Genomic DNA, 20,973 nt, shown 5'->3' with positions numbered 1-20,973 from the left:
TGTGACTTCAACTGGAGAATTGTATGTCTAGACTTTCTGACCAAAAGATCTAATTTGCTGTCTGGCCAGGAAATCTCATGAGCAGAACAGTTGTCTAAGGGCTGGGGTAGAAGGGACTGTACAGTACTGAATGGGGGAGGCTTTTTTTTAAATTAACCAAGAGAATGACAAAAGACACTTTAGAAGGTACAACAGCAACAAAAATGGCATGACCAGTTCATTTTGAAATTGAATTTGCGCCAACATTTTCTATCACAGCCCTTCCTGGACTGTCCCTTGTGTGTTCCTGGGACTTGCCCTTTCTGATTACTGTGTGATTATAGCTAACAGCTGCAGCAACTTCTTCTTACTTGTTTATATACTTGATAATTCTTAATTATTGCAAAGGCATCTTGCATTTTCCAGACATAACAAATATCAAGGGCTGCATTACCCTCTTTCTTTGATGGATATTCTTCATGCTGTCATTAATCTACACTTTCTTCATATTGCTTGAAACTATCACTCTCATTCACTGTCTAACCTTCATTGAGGTATCAGTCTCATTCTTAAAAAACTAATTGTATTGTTTGTTTGTTTTTTGTTAAAATTTTCTTTAATGGGTGTCAAAGCTACAGTTTATCCTAACAAAATGTAGAGCTCCTCACGGGAGTAGCCATTCGTAAGGTGGCATACAAGAGAGGCAGTCCCAGATTATTTACAACTTGATGACTCTTATGGCAGCACAGTTTCCCAGAGATTGCTGCCAAATGTCTATCAAAGGACATTATCATCACATGGAAGTCTTCTCATCTCCAGTTAGGCCAAGGGTAATCATGTACTAGAAGTAAGTCACGCTGTAATAAATATTGTGAACTTTGAGGCAGTTCCAATCATATTCCTTGGATGGTGGTACAGCCAATTTCGGAATGATTGTAAAAGAAAAAAGAAAGAACATTATGATTTGACTTTACAGCCTGTGTTTCCTGAGAAAATTTCTGACTCAGTGACTTGAGTGAAGTTTGGGAAGAATCATCTAAAGCCTCTGAAATGATAATTAAAACATTAGATGCCTTGATTAGCCTCACAGGAGCTTGGGCTGCAGACAATTCTGTGTAACTCATGCAAAATCACAAGGTTTAACTTTAAGGTAGCAAGGAACACTCAACTGACTTTGACTTTTATTTGAAGTGAACTAACGTTATATCATTTATGAAGTGTGAGGAAGAGAAATCAGAGACTCTGAGCATCAGTCAAAGTGCAGGGTCGTGAAGATGTTGACAAGGGGGCAGTCACTGAACTAAGTGTGAATACCTCCTTTCCTTTTGCTCACTAAATTACCATTTCTTATTACCACCATTACTGTATTACCTAGTACATGTAGTACATGTCATCAATCCTTATTGCCCCCGAGGTGGCAATCTTACTAAGAACCAATAGTGACAAATATGATTGTAGGAAATCATTTCTTCATATGCACCCACTGCACTTCATTCTGTCGATCCTAATCATATTGGCCATGCAACTATTGCTGATTTGGACCCAAGAGCAATAGAAGATGATATTAGCAATATATCGTATTCAGCTGTTTCCACTGTTTGATCAAGGTGGTTTGATTGACATAAAATTTGTATTCTTTGCTGAACAACCTAAGAAAGACTGTATGTAACAAAGGATCATATGGGAGGTAACATTGTGTTTCCTAAAGTCAGATAGTAGCTCTCCTTCTTAAATAAAATGGAAATACAAAAGGCATTCAAATGTTCACAGTGAGCTTTGAATGGTTGCATTCATTTGACATTAGTACACCTTAGTATTCTTACTTTCCTCTGAATACAGCAATCTGCCCTTGTCTTGTTTGGTGCTTGACATCAGGCATTTGTGGTATGCCATCCCTCTTCTGAGTAATCTTAACAGGCATTTGTCATGATATCTCATTTGTCTAGTCATTCATGCAAAACCTGGTTTGAACAGAAGTTACTTTAATTTTGCTTCTAATGAATGGAGGTGCACAGTGTGTAATTTCTGACTGAAATCAGACAGTCATCATTTTTTACCAGAACTTGGATATTATGTGCACAAGGTTGGACAAACTTAATCAGACCTACTTGTCAAAGGATATCAATGATTTATCTGACCTCTTGTAATATAAATAAAGATAACATTTCACATGTTTCTCTGGATTTTGTTACCAGAAATACCACAAGATCAGAATGATGCGTAACCTGTATGCAGTGGACATCCTTGCAACTTGTGTGACCTAAGACAGTTTCACTTGTAAAATGTGCACTTCATTCCAAACACTTGAAATTTACATTTTGTGGGTGGAAAAAATGGATGTAAAAGTGCTGTTTTCCTGCAATTTTTTGTATAAAGAGCAAAGGAACGTTTCAGGAAGTGATGCAGATAACACACATTTCACCTGCCGGCAGACAAGTTACCGGCACTCCTAGCCTTACAACATTGCAACCGACTTTTCTCCTTTCTCTGCAGATCTACATGAGATAGCATATAGAGTTAGTGGGCTGGGTTGTTGGCAAATCCCAAAAATAGCAAGCGCCTCAGACACTGTCACTCAATCTTTCAGTCATATGATGTCAACAGTGGGTTAAAAGGGGTGACTCACTCCCCTAGTGTGTTTGGGGCCAAAACAGGTGTGTCATATGTAGGCCATCATCAGCTTTGGTGGTCTGTTTATTCTGTATTATTTACCGTGAAGTATCAGTTGCCTGATGACAAGAGGGGTCAGGTGTAAGAATGACTTTACTGTGCAAAGGAATGCTCAGCTCAGTCAAGTGCCTTGTCTATCTCAAGGCAGGACCTGTCTACTTTGTTCATCAATAATGTTTTAGGCTGAGAGGGAATACTCGGACACCTGCAGGGATCTTAACCCAGATTTACCAGTATTGTACAACTAAAACGCTCAACCTAATTTCATTGAATTTAGGTATTCCACTTCTTTCTTTTTGTCTACATCTTGATGCATCTGCAACTCTAGAAAATTTTAAACTCTCATTCATGTTCACATTATAGTACAGAACAAAGTGATGACATCACCTGACCAGACAAGGCAGTGCTCCACCTGTCACACTGTGACAATCATGCCCAGTCAAAGCATTGAGCTTATCTCCTTAACTAAGCAAATACATGCACATCACAGTTTGAAATTTCAACCTTTACCAAAACACTCCTCTAAATTTTGCATGAAGTAGACACACCCTAATGTTATATTGTAACGAAACAGGAAGTCCTCTCTATAAGCCCAACTATGTCCTCAATGCAAATTCAATTATGTGGTCATAAAATTGTTGCTGGTGTGGTGGCAATATCGGAAATTGATTTAGGATGTCTGCCAAGGCCTGCAAGGTTGTTCTTCATGTGTTGGTAAGTGGTGGGAGATGTAATACAGTGGATGCTTCAGTCAAGGCTGGGAGAAGACCTGTCATCACTTCTGGGCAGAAGCAATTCGACATTCTGAAATACATCACTTTTTTTCCTGATGAAGTATGATGTTATTTCTGGTACATAAAAATGGGTGCAAGCTGGATTTTGTTCCAAGCCTTCGTTGACAAACCATTTTTTTCATACTCATGTAATTGCACTGGGTTACCATCTATGTTCAGAACAGGCCAAGAAAACTACAGATATTTTTATCTATACATGCATGAACCAGACAAGACAAAACATACTAAGGAGATATACTAGGATAATGTGGTTTTTGACAGTTGACCCTAATGGTACAAATCTGCCCTTTCATGTGAAAACTACATTATGAATGCCAGGCACGTCTCATGTGCAAGCAGTGACCTAACAATGGCCTCTTTCATTGAGCTGGGACTTTCTTGCCTCAGTTCAGTGTCAAGGGCCATCTCCGTTATGTGTCTTGTCATCCTGGAGAAATATGAATTTTTCAACTTGACTAAGCACAGCAAGGAATATCAGTTGTTTGAAAGTACTAGACTGTGGGTTGTTTCTTTGAAAGTTGACATCAAACCATCCATATCTTTATTCATATAGATGTAATTAAATCATTCTCATCTTGTGCATAACATTGTTTGTGCAACATAATCAACAGAAAAATGTGCAGAAGTAATTTGAATACTGGTCAGGAGACACTACAATACAACAGTGTATGCATTGATGGTTCATTTTGTGAAAATAAACTGTTACATGTATATTGTATATTCCCACAATATGGCAGGTCTCTAAGGGACAGTCCACAAATTATCCTGGGACATGAACAGAAAAACTTGGGACACTCCATATTATGAAAAAGAAACGCACAGGTAACTGTGAATATTTATTAAAAAATCAAGGTAGAGTATTGCAGCATTTGATTCAGTCATTACTAAATTATGGTAGACACTAATTTTTACAATTTAGTATCATTGCAGCACACAAATTCAATTTGTCATTTTGAAATTTAACATAAATAATACACAAACAGTTCTTAGTGCCTTGCACAATGTAGTTAACTTCAAGACTAAGATACAACTATGTTGTAACCAGCAACTGGAAGTCAAACTTTTCTCATTTCATCTGTTCAGAATCGTTTTCATTCACACATTTCATCCAGTGGTTTACTGACAATTCCAATATTGGCAACAGTAACATCAAGTATGTTTACATCAACATAACATATGCATCCTGCATACAGCAATGAAGTTAACAAAATCTGCCTAATCATCAACTAAATCAGAGCATTAATAATTCATTTGCTATTTATGTTATTGTGCTCTTTAGAAGTGTGTGCTCTTCAAAGAAATCAATCCTTTGTCAACAGCAATAGTTTTATCACCTCATTATAATCAATTCTGCTGCCAACATGTGCCTAACAAAGAATGATATGTCTAAGGGGACCCTGAATTGTTCTGTAAAGGAGTCACAGAAGTGCAAATAACATTATGAATACAGATGATTTTGAAACGCATGGTTCAATAAAATCTTTGCAATAAATGGCCGATAAACCGCTTATAACTTTCTTGAATCTTAGTTAATGTAACATTTAAGTTCTCAAAAATATTAACCTGAAATCAGAGCTTACAACAACTTTTTTAGTTTCTGATTTTTATGCTATTTCCAAGTTTTAATTTTGAAAGAATAACTTTGATACGTAAATAAGATTTGCTCAACTTGACTGATCCCAGTAAGAAGAGTAACTCCTGGCTAACCCTGGATGATGTCACGACAAAGTTATATCAAACACAGTACCTTCATACAACGAAATATATTAAGATAAAGATGCAACCTCAAAGAGCGATATTCGATATGACTTATTCAGCAAAAAATGAGCTTGTTCTAACTCACTATGATAACCAAATATTGATATCATAATGTGGCACACTTCTTGGAATACATGTCGCTACAGTTTCAGCTAAGAGTAGTGCAGAGTGGTAGGCTAATGTTCTAACCAAAACCCATCAAAGAACCTAAACCCATATACAAATAGCAACTTGCTGAACAGGAATATTGCTAGAAACCCTGGTTTGATCATCTGAGGATCGCCATCATGATGTTTCAGTGCTTGAAGCCTGCTGCTGCTAGCATTGCTGTGAATCTTGGTCCCCTCTCAATGACAATGTCCTTATATGGCGCCTCCTGATTCAATTGGATCTTCTGCTCTTTTTGGAAAACTGTAGGGAGTAGAGGTACATTGTACTGCTGTACTGAGTGCTGGGTATTGCCAGAAATGTTAGCAAAACATAAAGTGAATACCTGTAGTGAGTGCTGGTTATTGCCAGAAATGTTAGCAAAACATAAACTGAATACCTGGGACCTGCCTTCTCAAGAGAATTACGTAGACTATTGATACAATGTACACAGATGGTCACCAGCAACCCCAAAGACATTTTTAACACAATAACCAATCAATTTACTAACAGGTGTAAATATAATGTAGATGATATCCTGAAAATACCATACCAAGACAGAAGTAGAAGAAACGAGCAGCCGTTGGTTTATCAGTCTCTTCAGGAGAAGCCAGGGTGCAAAATGTTGTTACGTTGTCCTCCCCTAAGCTTTCTGCAATGGTGCTGAAGCAGAAATGTTTTTGTTGGTAAAGGGCAAAAGGCTTGGCCGTGTCATTCTAAACCTCCAGGTGTCAGCATTTTCCCAACAAGACCTTTCATTCTATGTGCTAATCCGCCCATGTATCTAACTCTTAACCACCCTTTTAATGCCATATATATCAACAAATCACCCCTCATACATTAGTAGCTCTTATCTAAATCAATTTTGCAGATGTGCCAAACTTTTCTTGCATGATTATCAAGTCTATTTAGTTTATATACCTTATATGTAACCACTCAGATTTTTAGCTTGAAACTCAAATAAACTTGTCAGCCATATCAGATTTGCAAGGTAGATTACATGCATAACAAAATTTAAAAGACAACGCAAAGTAGTAGGCATGACTTAATGCATTCCAAAATTGTGCCATGTTCATTGACACCAATGTACACATCTGTACGTTATTATATTATAATTAGAAGAAACAGCAGCATTACCTATTGGCCTCGTCCCTGGAGAGTTTGGATTTGACCGGGAGGCGAGGGCTGAAGTGAGGCTCCATGGTCTCACAGAGAATGCTGACATGAGACCCCTTCCCGCTGCTATCTGCAGAATCGCTGACAGGAGCCTCCTGCTGGGGGCTGACTTCAGGTTCCTCCATTGGAGGTAGGGTCTCCGGCTCAGCGGGGAGTTCTGGAAAAAAAGTTTGCAATCCTCACCATGGTTGGCCCTATAGGGCATGTTCATAAAAAGTCTACTGGCTTGAACGAAGTTTTCACTGGCCCGAAATATCAATGACCTCAGCTTCCTCCATAGAAAAGAGAGAGAGAGAGTCAGAGTGAATCGAGGGGGATGCAAACACTCCATTTTCTCCCTACAGCGATATAAATTCATATGATAAAACCATGGAAACTTCAGTTTATTCCATAGTAACAGCAACTTTTATCAAGATCAGCTAAACTCCAACAATCTTACCTGGCTCAGGTCCCATTTCAGGTCCTTCTTCTGGTATAGAATTATGGAACGGTGGGGCTGACTGATCAGTTGGTCTTCTGTACATAGGACAAGACAGATGTCAGCAGGTAGGAACGGTATGTTGAAACTTTGCATTTTGATAATCAGAGTAATGTGCTGTCGCCCTGAAACTTGCCATGTAGATATGGTTGAATAGGATGTTTCATTACTTGTTACTGGCAACACCAAAATGATCTTCAATACCTGATCTGTTAACAAACACAAAACTTGCCATCAACATGGAGGTGAAATGTCAGAAGATAGAACTAGTGTGGCCTGACGCAAGTTATAATCGATATTGATTGTCCCAAAAGGGCTGCAAATTTACCTTCTAGTTGGAATGTCCTGTCCTGGCATTGGTCTGTGGGCAGAACCTTGATCAGACAAGCTCACATCTGTAGAAAAGCATGAAAAGCTGTCATTGCAGATTGGTGCTGGTTCATTTTCTTGTCAAACACAAGGGGAAAGCTGGTTTTAGTATGACATAATGCTGTAAACATGTCGAGTAATCTAATGGAGAAGCCACATTTCACAAGTTTCAATGTTGTAGAATGTCTCATTGTCAGCATCAAGGACAGGGTAGACTATAAATTTCTTATGTCTTATCTGGCTGAAAGACTTTTAGACTGGTCCATGTGAATGTATGCTGGTGTGGTGAACATGCTGTAATATACATGTATAGTCCAAGAAGAAAACCGTAAGTACACATAGACCATTAGCGAACTCGTCTACCCCACTACTATTTGTACATGTAAAAAAAAACTGGCTACCATACCATCAGTTGACTCAAAATAAACTTTTCAACACAATTTTGTTCACACAAACGATCTTAAGATGTAGACCAAGACAGACCTGTCATGCTCTCTCCTGTCACATCCATCCCGGGACGTTTGCTGGTGCTGTCCTCCATGGGATCGTCTCGCATCGCTTCTCGACCCTCTTTGGATACTTCTGGACCCTCTCTTTCCTCCTGAGGTACATGTATATGGTATATGTCATGTCAACACTTGGCAGGACTTTTGTGGTGGCAGGAAAGTGTCAAATTGTGAATTTGTTGTTTGTTTGTTTTTTGAGACGCAGGGGGTGTAGGGGATAAAAATGACCAGAAAAAGTTGGATGAAAATATGCAGAATGATAAAAGACCGAAAATTGTCCAAAAGTATTGACTTTTCATTCAAAAAATCAATATTTTCCTCCACCGAGATTCATCTTTGCTTTTAGATTCCCTTACAAAAAAAAAGGCACAAGGCAAAACCTTTCCAACAGACCAAGAAAGTGTGACATTTCCTACCTCTGGAGATGAGGGTTGTGGCCCATCTGAAAAAGAGAAAGAGCAAAAACTGATGTAGCGTTTCATCATCTGTTGTAAATACTGGAATCTGATTACTACAATGTAGCTTATTACAAATGACAGACTTGCAGCTGAAAGGCTGCTTTTTGCTTTTTAACGATTTTCAAGAAATAGCTAATTAACACTGAACTCGTAGTAAATTCATGGGGTGGATAGTCTTAAGGACACTGCAATTATCCCTCATTCATAACAGTTTCTACTTGGAAATTGTATTTTGTAGCCTATACCAGTGTACTTGTGCCTAAACTTACTGAGGAAGCAACCAGTCTGTATGTTACTAGGCTGAATATAGTTCTAAATGGAAACTATGCGGCTCTGTTTGTCTTGCTGAAGGATGATTACATTGCAAAGTATGTAGGTTGACTTGAGGATCATCTGCCCCACATATCTACTAATGATGAGCTGGAAGTGATAGTACCTTCCGCTGGATGTTGACGGGACCAGTGGGAGTGGTGCTTCTGTACCGTGGCATTTCGCTGCCACAAGCGCAGCAAGGCTGGGTGATGTACCCCTGGGGATATGATGCATGTATATGTGAAATGTAATGTTCTGATCCTAAACACAGTTTTGTTCAGATCTGTAATATGTAAAGTGATCTTTGTCTGGTGACATGAACTGAACTCTTTTACTGTACAAGTAACATTCTTTAAAAACAAGTTACTAAAAGTTGTAGAGAACAACTCTTATCAGTGGAACATTAATTATAGATAAGGAACTTGTCAGGCGCTCAGGAGGAATGGCTGCAAACAGCTAAGAATACATTAATTGTTTTCACTGTGAGGAGAAAGAACATTATCTAACCTGAACAGAACAACAAACTGAGTGCTTACTTCTACATGGCTGGTTGAAGAGTTGCTCTGCTGTTGGGGGAGGTTTGGGGTTTGCACGGACCTACAAGGAGAGGATGGCAGGTCAGCACCAGGGAAAGGACAGCATGGGGAGTCGGCTCGAAATTAGGTGCACAGCTCCAACTTTGGGTGCACAAAGGTGCACATGCACCCAGTATTTCGAACAGTACAGGACAGGAACAGGTAAAGTTCCAAAAGAATCCAGGTTTACTTCTTCTACTTAAGCCTGTGGATACCAAATGGTTGTAGTGACTCACCATGGGTGCCAGGGTGTGCTCAGGATGGGCCAGGCTGTTCCTGACGTCCTCCCGGGACAGCTGGGTCTCCTGGTCTATCTTAGGACCCCGCCCGGGCCGGGTGCGGCGGCCAGGGGGTGTTTGCAACAACTCCTCCCGAGGGATTGGAGGCAGCTCCAGCTAGTCACAAGAGTATAGATAGACAGTGTATACCTCTACAGTCCCATTGTAACAGAGCCATTCTAGACAAATATAGCTATTTCTGTAGCAACACAGCATTAAATGCACCCCCATTATCCTGTCAGTAATATAATTCTTTTTTCAAAAATATTGTACAGAAGTACAAAAAATACAAACCTCACTGGGACTGCTTCTTCTCTCTTCATCTGCAAAATCATTGAAGCATCAGGCATTTTAATACAATCAGGCAATCAAACAATCCTTATCTTTGAAAAATCATTAATAGTTTCAACCATTTGAAATAATTCATCTCTCCCTTTTAGAAAATAGAATAGTTGATGTGTGGTAATAAAGTGTTTGTTTTCAACTGCCCCATTTTAGAAAATGTTTCCTATGAGAATAAGCCATTCCTACTATTCTGTAGAGATGCTTGTTTTTGGTAACTTTTGAAATAAAGAAGAGTGGAGAGAAGAATTTCATTGAGCCAAGTTTTTGTACACAGTTCAGATTGCAAAGTGGTATGTATGAACAACTGATTGCTGGGTCATAATACCCCTAGCTCGGCATGAAATAACTGCATATTTGTACCTGAAGGTTGGTGGTCAGGGGCAGGTGGAGATTCCACCCTACAAGGAAAACATACAGGTAATAGAAAACATGTCACTCAGAGAAAATGTTTCTTCAATGTCAACATTCTTATTTCATTGCCTGTCATTTCAATCCTCATTTTAACATTTATACATTGTATTTGTTAAACAAACTATTAAAAGGAGAAATTATGATTCACTGAAACAAGAGCTTTTAAAAAAAGCTGGCGTTTCGGCTACGTTTATAAGTGTGAATTGTCTTTTCCCTTTACTTGAAGTAAAATCTGCCAGAGGAAGTCACTCAAGGGCTGTTCAGTCTATAAGAAAAATTGTCATTTTGGGAAATGAGTACTGTTTTAATAGAGAAAGGCAGATTGGGGAAAGCAATTTTGAAGTTACGTCACTTAACTTAAGTGCTTTTGAAAAAGCTGGTCTTGGCCTACAACTTGTACTTATTTGTAAAATGTATAATAGGCTCATTATAAAAGCTATCAATGTAATTATGTACATGGCACGCAATAAAACATAAAATTTGAAAAAGCACCATTGAATCATCAGCACTATGGTAATTAAGTGAAATAGAAGTTCATAACAGCTAAGGTTCTATCTAAAATGACTACCAAATGTCAAACAAATCAACAGCTACCTCATCCGTATTATTCTGGTTTCCGCATTTACAACATTTCTTCCTTATTTTCCTGGGTAATTTTGCTAAAATTCATGAAAATTCCCATAGTTTTGTGCCGAGGGGCGCCACTTTCCACGTCCGTGTTGTCTGAATGAAGTCGATACTGAACAATGGAGTATTTGCTACTGTAACAAAGAATCGCTGTTTTGCAAACAACATCAAGAGCCTCTGTTTACATCGGGGATAGAAGTTTAGTGGCGAGTGTTTTGCAAGAATCATCTTACCGCGCATAGGAGCCGCTGCACGGTATTTTCCATTACAATGAACAGAAAAATTCGAATGCCGGGTTTGGAATCTATGAAGTCCTGTTCATAAAACAAAGGCCTTGTATATATTAAATGAATATTTAAAAATAACAAATATAAAATATTTCTTTATTTATTAATGAAAAAAAATGATATTCATAAATATGATATTGATAAATTAATATAATATCAATATATATTTTTGATATTCAATATCTAAAAAGAAAAAAAAAATCTATGCACGGACACGAACCCGGATCTTCTGGGTCCGTAGTGCTTCGCGTTGCCAGATCGGCCAAGCTGCGGTACGTAACTATTCACTCTGGACGTAATGCTATAACCTCACTATATGGTATCATTTATGCCGATTTTTGGTCGTTTTCTTGACGAAATCATTTTTTTTCGTCTGCAATCTTGTGGAATAGATGTAATATGGTCATTTTTCAGGATATCAAAGTCCGAAACCACAATGCAATGATATTTCCGAACAGTTGTAGCAGTTACATGCGGTCGCCGTCCTGTGTCACATGCAAATCTAGCCTGCCTGCATTTTCGTGCTCTCTTGCCATATAAGGCAACGGCTATACAAGGATTTGAGAACGTATTGCCATATAAGGTCTTATTGTGTGCGACACAGTGTTGAACCAAGCTTCCCTGGTTCCTTCCTCCTTGCTTGAAGGTAAAAGCCAGGACAATGCGTTCCGGCGCGCATGCGCCGAAACGCAAAAGGTCCAATGGTATCATGAAACAGAAATTGGCATCCTGATAGTGATACACATGTGTACAAACTAGATTTCTGGCTTCAGTGTTTGTTACCTCATACGTACATGGGCTGACGTTCAGGTTCTGGGGGAGGCTGCTCTTCTTCTGGTCCTCTAGGGTCAGAAGGGTCCTGTCGGTAAGGTAAGCACACAAGAAAGGATCACCACATCAACTGACTTCCATCACAATTTTAGTATAGTTTAACTGTTTTCTCTGAGATGAAATGTGGGGCAAACAAGGCAAATAGTAGCTACAATGAAGGTAACGTTAACTTCTGAAGTGTCAATTTCTAATGAGAAGACCCTTTCTTAATTATGCCATTACAAAATGCAGATTGTACATGAACAGCCACAACTACAACCGCACCTTTCTTTTCCCATCCCCGGGTCTCTTCCTTTTGGGTGCAGGTTCTTCCCTGTCCCCCTTTCCCTCTGGTCGCTTCCTGCCCGGCTTTTCCGCGGGAGGAAGGGCTGGCTGGTCGTCAGGCGGAATGGCCTCCTCGGAGGAGGAGAGATGTTTGTCCAGCAAGTCCCCAGGTTGTGGGGGTTGGAGATCATCCTCAGTTGACACCTGATCACAGACAAGACTTGAACTTAGTGCATAGCAACCAGGTTTGAGAGCCAATGTTGTTAATTTCTGTTGTTAAATCTGTCATCTGATTTAGCTTACAAAAATACATTTTCATCAATTTCATGTCATGAAGTTCAGATTTTTTTGACAGATGAATTGAATTTTTTCTTCGTCCCAACAAGCAAATTTCTGTCCTGGGACAGAGGTTCTGGAGACAGCCATGATAGCAACCCACATCAAAGGGCCAGGTTATCATTGCGGGCTGAATCACAAGACCAACAGAGAATCCAGTCCCCAGATCAAACTATCACATAGTGTTCCCTGGGGTAATTGTACTCAGCTGACCCCATGAGAGCTTTGTACCACATTCTACCATTTACGCTAGTTTACCTAAATCCGATGTATTTTTCGGTAAGAGTTAATTGACACTTAGTTCTGCAAATTGATTGATTTTTGTAGGGACTTAATTTAACAGTAGGAGAAAGGAGCCAGGCTTTTGGAGCAATTAAAATTTGCAGTTGAAACAATCATGTAGTCCAGTAGTAATGCATTGTGCAAATGTATATTTTGTGGTATCATGAATTTGCAGTGAGGGCCCTCTTATAACTGCAAAAAGTAAACCATGGCAAACATTTCAAAATTCACAGTATATAGCAACCAACATCAATGGGCCAGCATCTCATCACCAGTTGGAATAGCAGACACAAGTTGATGATAACAAGAACGATAGAGACTCCACTCATTCCAGTTCACAGATGAAACCATCACATGGTATATAAGTGTTCCCTCGGGTGATTTTTCTCAGCTGTTTGAACCTATGCCAGCTCTGTACCATGCAATATACCACCATTACTTCTAGTGGCACCATTGGTTCTTTAGGTGTAGGTGTTCAAAGTAATGACATACACTAAGGCATTTGTCTTGCAATTGAACATTTTGATACCCTGATAAAGAAAACAGAAATGAATAGATATTACTGCATATGCCATTCTCGAGGTTAGAATTGTAGCTTTATGAGGGGCATTTAGTTTCTCCAAAATGATAATCATTACAACTACATGCATACAATATACAAATGTACAGTATCCAATAGGCATACAACAGATTCAACTAATTTCAGTCATCACAGCAATTGGAAATGTCCATGGTACTGAAACAAGTTCTTTAGAAAGTTCAAGATAGCAAGTTAAGGACAAGTCGAAGGACTTTTAATTAGCACATGTAAGATTTGCAATCATGTTCCATCTACATACAGGTAAAAGAAGAGAATATAACAAGAAGGTAAAGTATACATAGCACCTGTAAATTTATGAGTTAATCCACCACTCTAAGAACTACCGGTATGAAAGAACTGGCAAACCACAGATGCTCTATTTTTCCCATCCATCTGTTTGTTCCTCACCTGAAATGGTTCTGGTGACAGCACAACATCTGGTATGGAGATGTCCCTTGCATTCCTCACTTGGTATGGGTCGTGATCTGATCAAAAGAAACAGCTTTTTAAACATTCAAGTTTGTCGCTTTTGTTTGTACCTTTGCCCACATCACTTAAGGAGCACTGTTTGCATGTGTTTTGGTTCCAATGATCAAGAATTATACTACAAAGTGCAACATGGCAGTTTACACCTTCTCCCTGACACAAAAATTTTGGGTTAATGACATCATTCGATCAATACGAATATCTTTTTTTTTGCATGCTTCAATGTCTGTTGTAACAAATTGTGATATTTAAGAACATAAAAGTTACAAAAAAAGATAAAGATTGATGTCCAAACATCTGTTTACTTTTTTTATTATATGCTTATTGTATATAAAGCTATGGGAGAGATGATGACGATGATGATGTACATAGAGACTGATTCCACTGATTGATTGGTCTGTTTCCCAGCTTCTTTACCAGGTCCAACTCATTTCTGCCTGTTTGTGCTTCTATGTAGAGGGTAATCAACTCTTTTACTGACACAAAATTTGTAACCAGACCGCACAACTTAAATAATGCAGAGTGTAATCGGTGCATTCTACATATAGGCCATAGGGTAAGCAAAGACAGCTCCAACCATGGGTAGATTTGTAAGTACAGGTTCAGTTGATGATATTTTTACCTGAAAAACTTGAAGGTGAGGATGATGATGACGGCTTCCTGATACTCTTCCTCCGTCCTGGCCACCATTCAGGGGTTGGAGGGTCCAGAGGGAAATGGATGATATCCTGGCCAAACAAATTGTTATCAAGTTTATCTTTAACTATTTTCTTAACAAATATGCTACATCTTATTTGTTAACTGTTAAAAAAGTTGTTTTGACATAACTTTCCCCACAGCATTGGCAAAAGATAGCATGAGTTGACGGAAAGCTTTTCAAAATTGAACACGGAATGATATTATATCGTTGACTTATTTTCAGATACCAAATATGATTATGGAATAATGATTGTAACATCATCTTTGTAAAAAAACTGTTTTGTTCTATTTTCCTATGTTATGACACGAAGACTCTTAAAAAAACGGCTGTGGCGGAAGAGTATGTAAACTCTCAAGGTTAAACGAAGGTGGAAAAAATACATGCTGGTTGCATATATTCGGCATCACACAGTCAGGTATGTGAACCTTTTAAAGCAATGAAGAGCTTGTTTCTGTTATGGACATTGATGTATCATCATTGGCATAATATTGAATATTGGTGCATAAGTTTGCACTCTAATCACAAATGAAGAAGGGTTCAATCGATAGCATTTTACCACCATATCCTATGCAGTAACAGCACCATGACAACAACTCACTACATTGATGACGGTTAAGGCCCCCTCTCATTGGGCTCCGGCACTGCGGCGGCACTGCCACGGCAGATTTTTACGGCACCGTCGCGTTTCTTTCACCAATTTTCATTTGCACTCTCACTGACGTGCGGCGCATTTGCGTTTGAAGCCCAGATGAGCAAGTTATTGAATGAACTTTATTGTTCGACAATCGTATATGGTACAGTATATGGCACTAAATCAACAATACTGCAAGGCTAACCTATCCTACAATCATAAGTACAAAACATTATCGATAACAGTGTATGAATTACAATAAAGCCATGTATGGATTATTTTTTCTCTCGCTTTTAGGATGAAGTATAGTGAAATTGACCTATGTAGGTGGTATAGGAGTTGGACATGATCACAATACATCGTTCTGTGTACCAGATATGGGGAAGTTAGTCTTAGTAGTGATACTTTGCAGCGCATCTCTCTCTTTGCCATAAGTGGGACAGGCCATGGCCATCACAAATTGCAATTTATCTTCAATATTTTCGTTACATGTGGGACACAATCTGTGAGTGCCTGGTGTGTTGTGGTGTCGATCCTTTTCAACTTCTAGACAACGTGCGCTGATTCTCAGTGGTTACTTCTTAGAAACGGTTTATTATGAATTGATGTGATAAAGTCTTCCCTACCAAAGTGATTTTTGATTTTATAAAATGTGTGGAGTTTACTGATATTTCTAAGTGGTTCCCTCCAGCCAGGGAGAAACGTGAGTTTCACACTTTCTTTAAATGTATATCCAAAACGGTTGGTATTGACAGTCATTTTCTTTTTCGAATGATGAAGTGTGGTATTTTTTTTTAATAATCCTGTTAGTAGGTAAATTATTCAATCATAGCGAGAGTATCTAATCAACTGTGTTTGACTATCAACGATCGATAGGAATTCCTCCAATTCACCCCTTACGGTGAAACATTCAGTAGAATTTGCGATACAGTGCCTGACTGGTATATCAAGTTCAGTTTATCACTGTACTGTATTTCTTGAATGGCACAAGAGCGGGGCGAGTGCATGTAGACGAGTGATCTGATTCCTTCCCTGAGCGACCAGTCTACCAACTTCCGTACTGGAATAGATGCACAATGATCTAATTTTCAGTGGGATGAAGCAATATCCCAATGAAAATATAAGAAGTTCTACAGCTACAATCATCAACCTCACTACAATGTAGTAAAATAGGTTTAACCAAACTCTTAAACAGATCAATAGCTAGGGAAATGGGCCGATTGTATTTTGATGGTAGTGATTTCAATTGATCAGAAATCGCAGTGCTAGCTGTTAATGGATCAAAATACAATGCAAAATCAATAAAAAAATGCATCAAAAACTGATTTCAAATGATAAAAGGATTTTCACTTATGACACTTGGTGCAACAAAGGTAAAATGTTATAGAATATACGTATAACCTTGAAACTGACATATCACTTTTACACAATAGCGCGCGCGGTGAGCTCCCGGCAAGCTCCCGGCGAGCGCGCAGCACTTTGCCACTTGCGTTTTTTTTCAAAATTTGAAAAAAAATCGCCATTTCAACCGGCACGCCGGCGGTGTGGACCGGCACTGGTACGGCACTGAGACGTCACTACGACGGTACGCCGAGGTCTGTGCACGGCACTGCGGCGGTAGCCATTTCCAAGCTACCGCACGCTACCGCCACAGTACCGCAGCCCAATGAGAGGGCGCCTTTAGACATCCAGATGATAAGATACAATTCAGTCACTGATGAAAGGTACTAGTGGATCATCTGCCTGAAATGTCTGGGAGTTTCCCAAATATATCCAGTTGCCAGATAACCATGACCTAATGCACTCACTATATCTGGCAGGAAGGCCGGTTCCATTATGTCGTCAGTAACGTTCAGTCGCCCAAACTCCGGGTCCAGTTCCAACAGCCCAGGTCTGTACAGGTCCAGAGGGTCCTCCAGTCTCAGGGCTTCTATTGGTCTGTACAAACATCAGTGTCTTTTAATCACTAAAATCACCTGAGATGTTAAAGAATGACTTCAGGTATGTGTGCCTCAGTAGATTTTAAAGGCCTTGACATGTCATTAGCCAGCAAAAGAGTTGAAATGGTTTATTACCTTTTGTGGAGTTGATTGGATGTTGCATTCATTTACAATTACACACTAAGCAGAATAAGCGATATTTCTATAACAGTCTGGATAAAGCTCACCTATGTAGGCTACTCATGTGATCCAAAAAGTCCAAGCATGCAATCCCAAAAATATGAATCACTTACCAATGAGTTTGTACAGCCTTTGCTCTTTATAGATATGCAAAGAAGTCTCTTATTAGCATAATTTATATAAATGCATTATAACTTGCAATAAACTTCTTATCATATCATCTTCCCAAATCACCTATGTTGCAAAATTCTTTCTCAGGAAGCTGTTGTAGAATTTTCTCATTAATTATGCAAATGATGTCAACATCTACTAGTACATACTGTGTGGTGATATTCACCTTTATCTAACATACATGTGTCACTGACAGCAACCATACACTCAACATTGCCACCTACCAGGCATCAACTGAACTGCAGGTCTAACAAGACTGTATGTCTTGTCTACAATGTTATGAATATGCAATCACAAGCAGTGTCTCCTAACTGAGATTTTCAGCCGCTAACAATTTGCTAGTCTTACCTGGTTGATGTCTTCATATCAATGTCTTCAGTACTTCCAGGTACAATACGACGCCCTGGTCTCTTGGGAATAAATTTACTCTGAAGTGTCATTGCATCCCCTAAACAAACAAGCAAACAAACATGGCACACAGTTTAGGATGTTACAAAGTTATATCATATGTGTAAACGTTGTAGATGATGATGATGATGATGATGATGATAACAAGGGTGCATGCAAAGAACTGCTAAAAACATTCTAATTTGCTCTATGTCTGATCAAGTGTGATCAGTTGAACTAATTGGAACAAACTCCCTAAAGACATCATACTAATTGTACATCATAGTACAATAGATTCTTGTCATTTAAGTGTCGGAAAAACTATGTTTAACTGAATGTGACGTTCTAATTTATTTTATGTAGTGCAGGGCTGTCTCCAGCTTAACTTTTTTTCTGTCCTGCTCATTGTTTGGGAGCCGATTTTTCAATTTTCATTGTTGAATTTGTCATTTTAAACTTAAAATAATACATTTTCATCAGTTTTATCTCATGAAATTTATATTTTTGTTCCGTCCCAACAAGCAAATTTCCGTCCCAGAACGGAAGGACGGGTCCTGGAGACAGCCCTGATGTAGTGCACACCAAATAGTTCCCCGGCCCATTCTTAGGTTAAGTGCACCAGTGAACCTATTCCCAAAAACAAATTTTGAGCCCTGACTGTTCTAAAACAAACCTGCTATTTTTACAGACTACTACACTTACCGTACAGGTACTCGGCATGTTTCCTGTGCACCAGCGTGACTCCGAACATCAGCTGAGCTGACAGATACAGGGAAAAACGAGGGAAGCCACTGCGGTCGTAACGAACCCGCTTGGGCTGCGTGAGATGGTTGATGATTTCATCACTGAGGAGGAAAGGACAACATACACGTCATACAATCATAAAAGGAAATGGGCTTGATTTGGTGTAGTCTGTATAACCCAAACTCCAGCGTCCGGGGGTGTAATGGCTCCTACCCACTGACCGGTTACGGGGTGGCTGCGATTAAATCAGGCTAGATTTGGTACTGAGATTAATTAAATCATCATCGACTTGTCTTACTTATTCACAAGCATATGATAACTCATCTAGAATGGACACCTAAAAGTTTTGGTTTAACATCAGAGCTCAAAAAGAACTACAATATGGTTACTACACAGCAATAATTTGCAAAGAGCCAATATTTAAAACCATAACGTTACCATGTCTTGGCCACATTGACAGTGCTGTAGTCTCTCCTGGTTAGGTCCCTGGCTCTGGTGGCAGCAATCCTGCAAATGATTAAGATACATCCAGATGTTTGCATCTTTTCAATGGAAAGAATACTTTGAATCTTAATAAAAGTATGAAATAAAATAAAAATGATGCACCTTTAGTCAAGTAATTTTTAAACATCAGGAAAATTGCAAGGGTATGAAATATTTCATTACATGCCTTGCAAAACTTTGTGATCAGATATAAAAGACAAAGCTACAGGTGTTATAATGCAGAACATGGGAAACTTTCAAAGATAATAGTGGTTATTTTACATTTTTACTTTTACACTATATCATACTCGTAGGCTTGAGGCTGGAAGGGATCCTTTGACCAAGGCCCTTGCTTTGACGTACCAGATAATCCCGAATTTCCCGCCTCTTTTCTGGAGAATGTCTTGTGAGTAAAACATGGCTGATTTCCCTCACAGCGCGGCTTGGAACTGTTTACACCAGCCAAGTAGCGTCGATCGGTGAAATCATGCAAGATCTGGACGAAAATTATATCATCTTCAGTTAAATTTTGCCAACAACTTTTCGTTAAATTGTCATTCCAATGATTTTACGAAAGTTCTTCATACTTTCCTTCACACACAAAAACCAAATCACCTAACTCATGTCAGCATGGAACATATACTTCACATAACGTTACCTGTTGTTGGATTCAAAAGTTATCGCGTCAAACATTTCCGATTATTTTCGTCAGATGATTTTAAAACCCGTTTTGTGCATATCAACTATCACAACACAGGAACGTTCTGTCAGGATCGGACGATCGATTCCTGTATGGGCTCAACAAGAATTCCGATTTACTACCACAATATCGATTATATAGCACAGAAAAAGCAACAAGATTTCAATTGGAGTCGATCATATGTCTTTTTGATCTACAAGTATTGCACATTGATAAACGGTATAGCAACGTACCTTTCCGGTGAATTTTATTTCAGGAGAATGAGTCTCTTGCACATCTGCAGAGGTCCCACTTGCAAGGATGCACTCCTGACCAATCGTAGTTCGTATTTCATCTCAATCTTGATCTAACGAACGACCTCAGCCAATCAGATCAGCCTTTACTAAACCCTCTAAGAAGAAAATTCGCGGGCTTTTTTCGGCCGTACTCAACCTGAGCTGACAAGTGCCAATGACATCTCACGTTACAGATTGGCGTTATTTGAATTATGGATAGAAACCAATCAGGTTCCTCGTTAGTGTGTAGCAAAACATTACCTGTTGCCATGGCAATATCAGTTCGTATGAAAATAGCTGTGCCTGATTCAACGAGTTTTAACAACAGCGTTGCTAAGGGGAGGCAGGTGTGTATGACTGCAGTTATATCAGGGTGCGCATGGGGGCATCACGACTTTGTAAAACAAGAGTTCAGAGACCTCAAGCTCCATGAACTATTAAGAGCCTTGGTAGATTTATCGTTTTATCTTGTCTCATTGATTATGCAACTAAGGCTATAATTAGCAAAATCTATTTTAGATAGTAGTCATCGTTTTCCCAGGATATTCGGACTGATCTGATTTATGCCATGAGGTACTTGCATAATCAATGAGATCATACTCAATGTTCACACATCCTTACATCAACTGCTCAAAGCCAAGTTAGTATTTGCTAATTGAGTGTGAAATACAGAAAGTGTGTTTTGAATTTCTTAACTCAGATCGATGCCAGATGGGAAATGTTAATAACTCTTGTCAGCAGCCGACCAAAAAAGGCTACGGTCGGTAGGTTTTTGCTAGGGTCGGTCGGGTAACTGGAAACAAATTCTTACCA

At 39.1% G+C, this 20,973-nt stretch overlaps 1 protein-coding gene and 1 long non-coding RNA gene across 3 annotated transcripts; one reads left to right on the top strand and one right to left on the bottom strand.

The window, feature by feature from the left end:
- Positions 1-4,266: 4,266 nt before the first annotated feature.
- LOC136431010 (meiotic recombination protein REC8 homolog) lies at positions 4,267-20,257 on the bottom strand. Of its 2 annotated transcripts, XM_066422192.1 has the most exons (22): positions 20,119-20,257; positions 19,549-19,681; positions 19,141-19,209; positions 18,661-18,803; positions 17,920-18,019; positions 17,089-17,218; positions 14,572-14,677; positions 13,872-13,948; positions 12,266-12,469; positions 11,965-12,029; positions 10,206-10,243; positions 9,795-9,823; positions 9,459-9,617; positions 9,184-9,244; positions 8,772-8,864; positions 8,294-8,319; positions 7,855-7,972; positions 7,331-7,397; positions 6,964-7,040; positions 6,486-6,681; positions 5,902-6,011; positions 4,267-5,612 (listed from the first exon to the last, which is right to left on the bottom strand). In XM_066422192.1, exons 2-22 carry the CDS (start codon positions 19,602-19,604, stop codon positions 5,497-5,499), a joined length of 2,040 nt encoding a protein of 679 aa, XP_066278289.1. In that variant the 5' UTR covers positions 19,605-19,681; positions 20,119-20,257; the 3' UTR covers positions 4,267-5,496. The 2 variants fall into 2 exon arrangements, with proteins under 2 accessions (XP_066278289.1, XP_066278290.1); XM_066422193.1 differs by lacking the exons at positions 17,920-18,019; positions 18,661-18,803; positions 19,141-19,209; positions 19,549-19,681; positions 20,119-20,257 and adding an exon at positions 17,448-17,524.
- Positions 12,398-15,562, top strand: LOC136431017 (uncharacterized). Its single transcript, XR_010754964.1, has 2 exons — positions 12,398-12,510; positions 12,652-15,562. It is a non-coding gene; the product is annotated as an uncharacterized lncRNA (long non-coding RNA).
- Positions 20,258-20,973: the final 716 nt, after the last annotated feature.

Source organism: Branchiostoma lanceolatum, chromosome 3 (assembly GCF_035083965.1).
Source record: "Branchiostoma lanceolatum isolate klBraLanc5 chromosome 3, klBraLanc5.hap2, whole genome shotgun sequence".
NCBI classification, from domain to species: domain Eukaryota; kingdom Metazoa; phylum Chordata; class Leptocardii; order Amphioxiformes; family Branchiostomatidae; genus Branchiostoma; species Branchiostoma lanceolatum.
The sequence above is the reverse complement of the archived record's forward strand: the minus strand, read 5'-3'. Positions and strand labels throughout refer to the sequence as shown.

Bases quoted from the DNA above. Each gene is read 5' to 3' on its own strand.
- LOC136431010 (XM_066422192.1), bottom strand. From the start codon at position 19,604: ATGTTTTACTCACAAGACATTCTCCAGAAAAGAGGCGGGAAATTCGGG. The intron at 7,041-7,330 runs GTAAATTTGCAG...TCCTATGTACAG, and splicing joins CAGGACATTCCAACTAGAAG to AAGACCAACTGATCAGTCAG. The intron at 6,012-6,485 runs GTAATGCTGCTG...TTTCTGCTTCAG, and splicing joins TCCAGGGACGAGGCCAATAG to CACCATTGCAGAAAGCTTAG.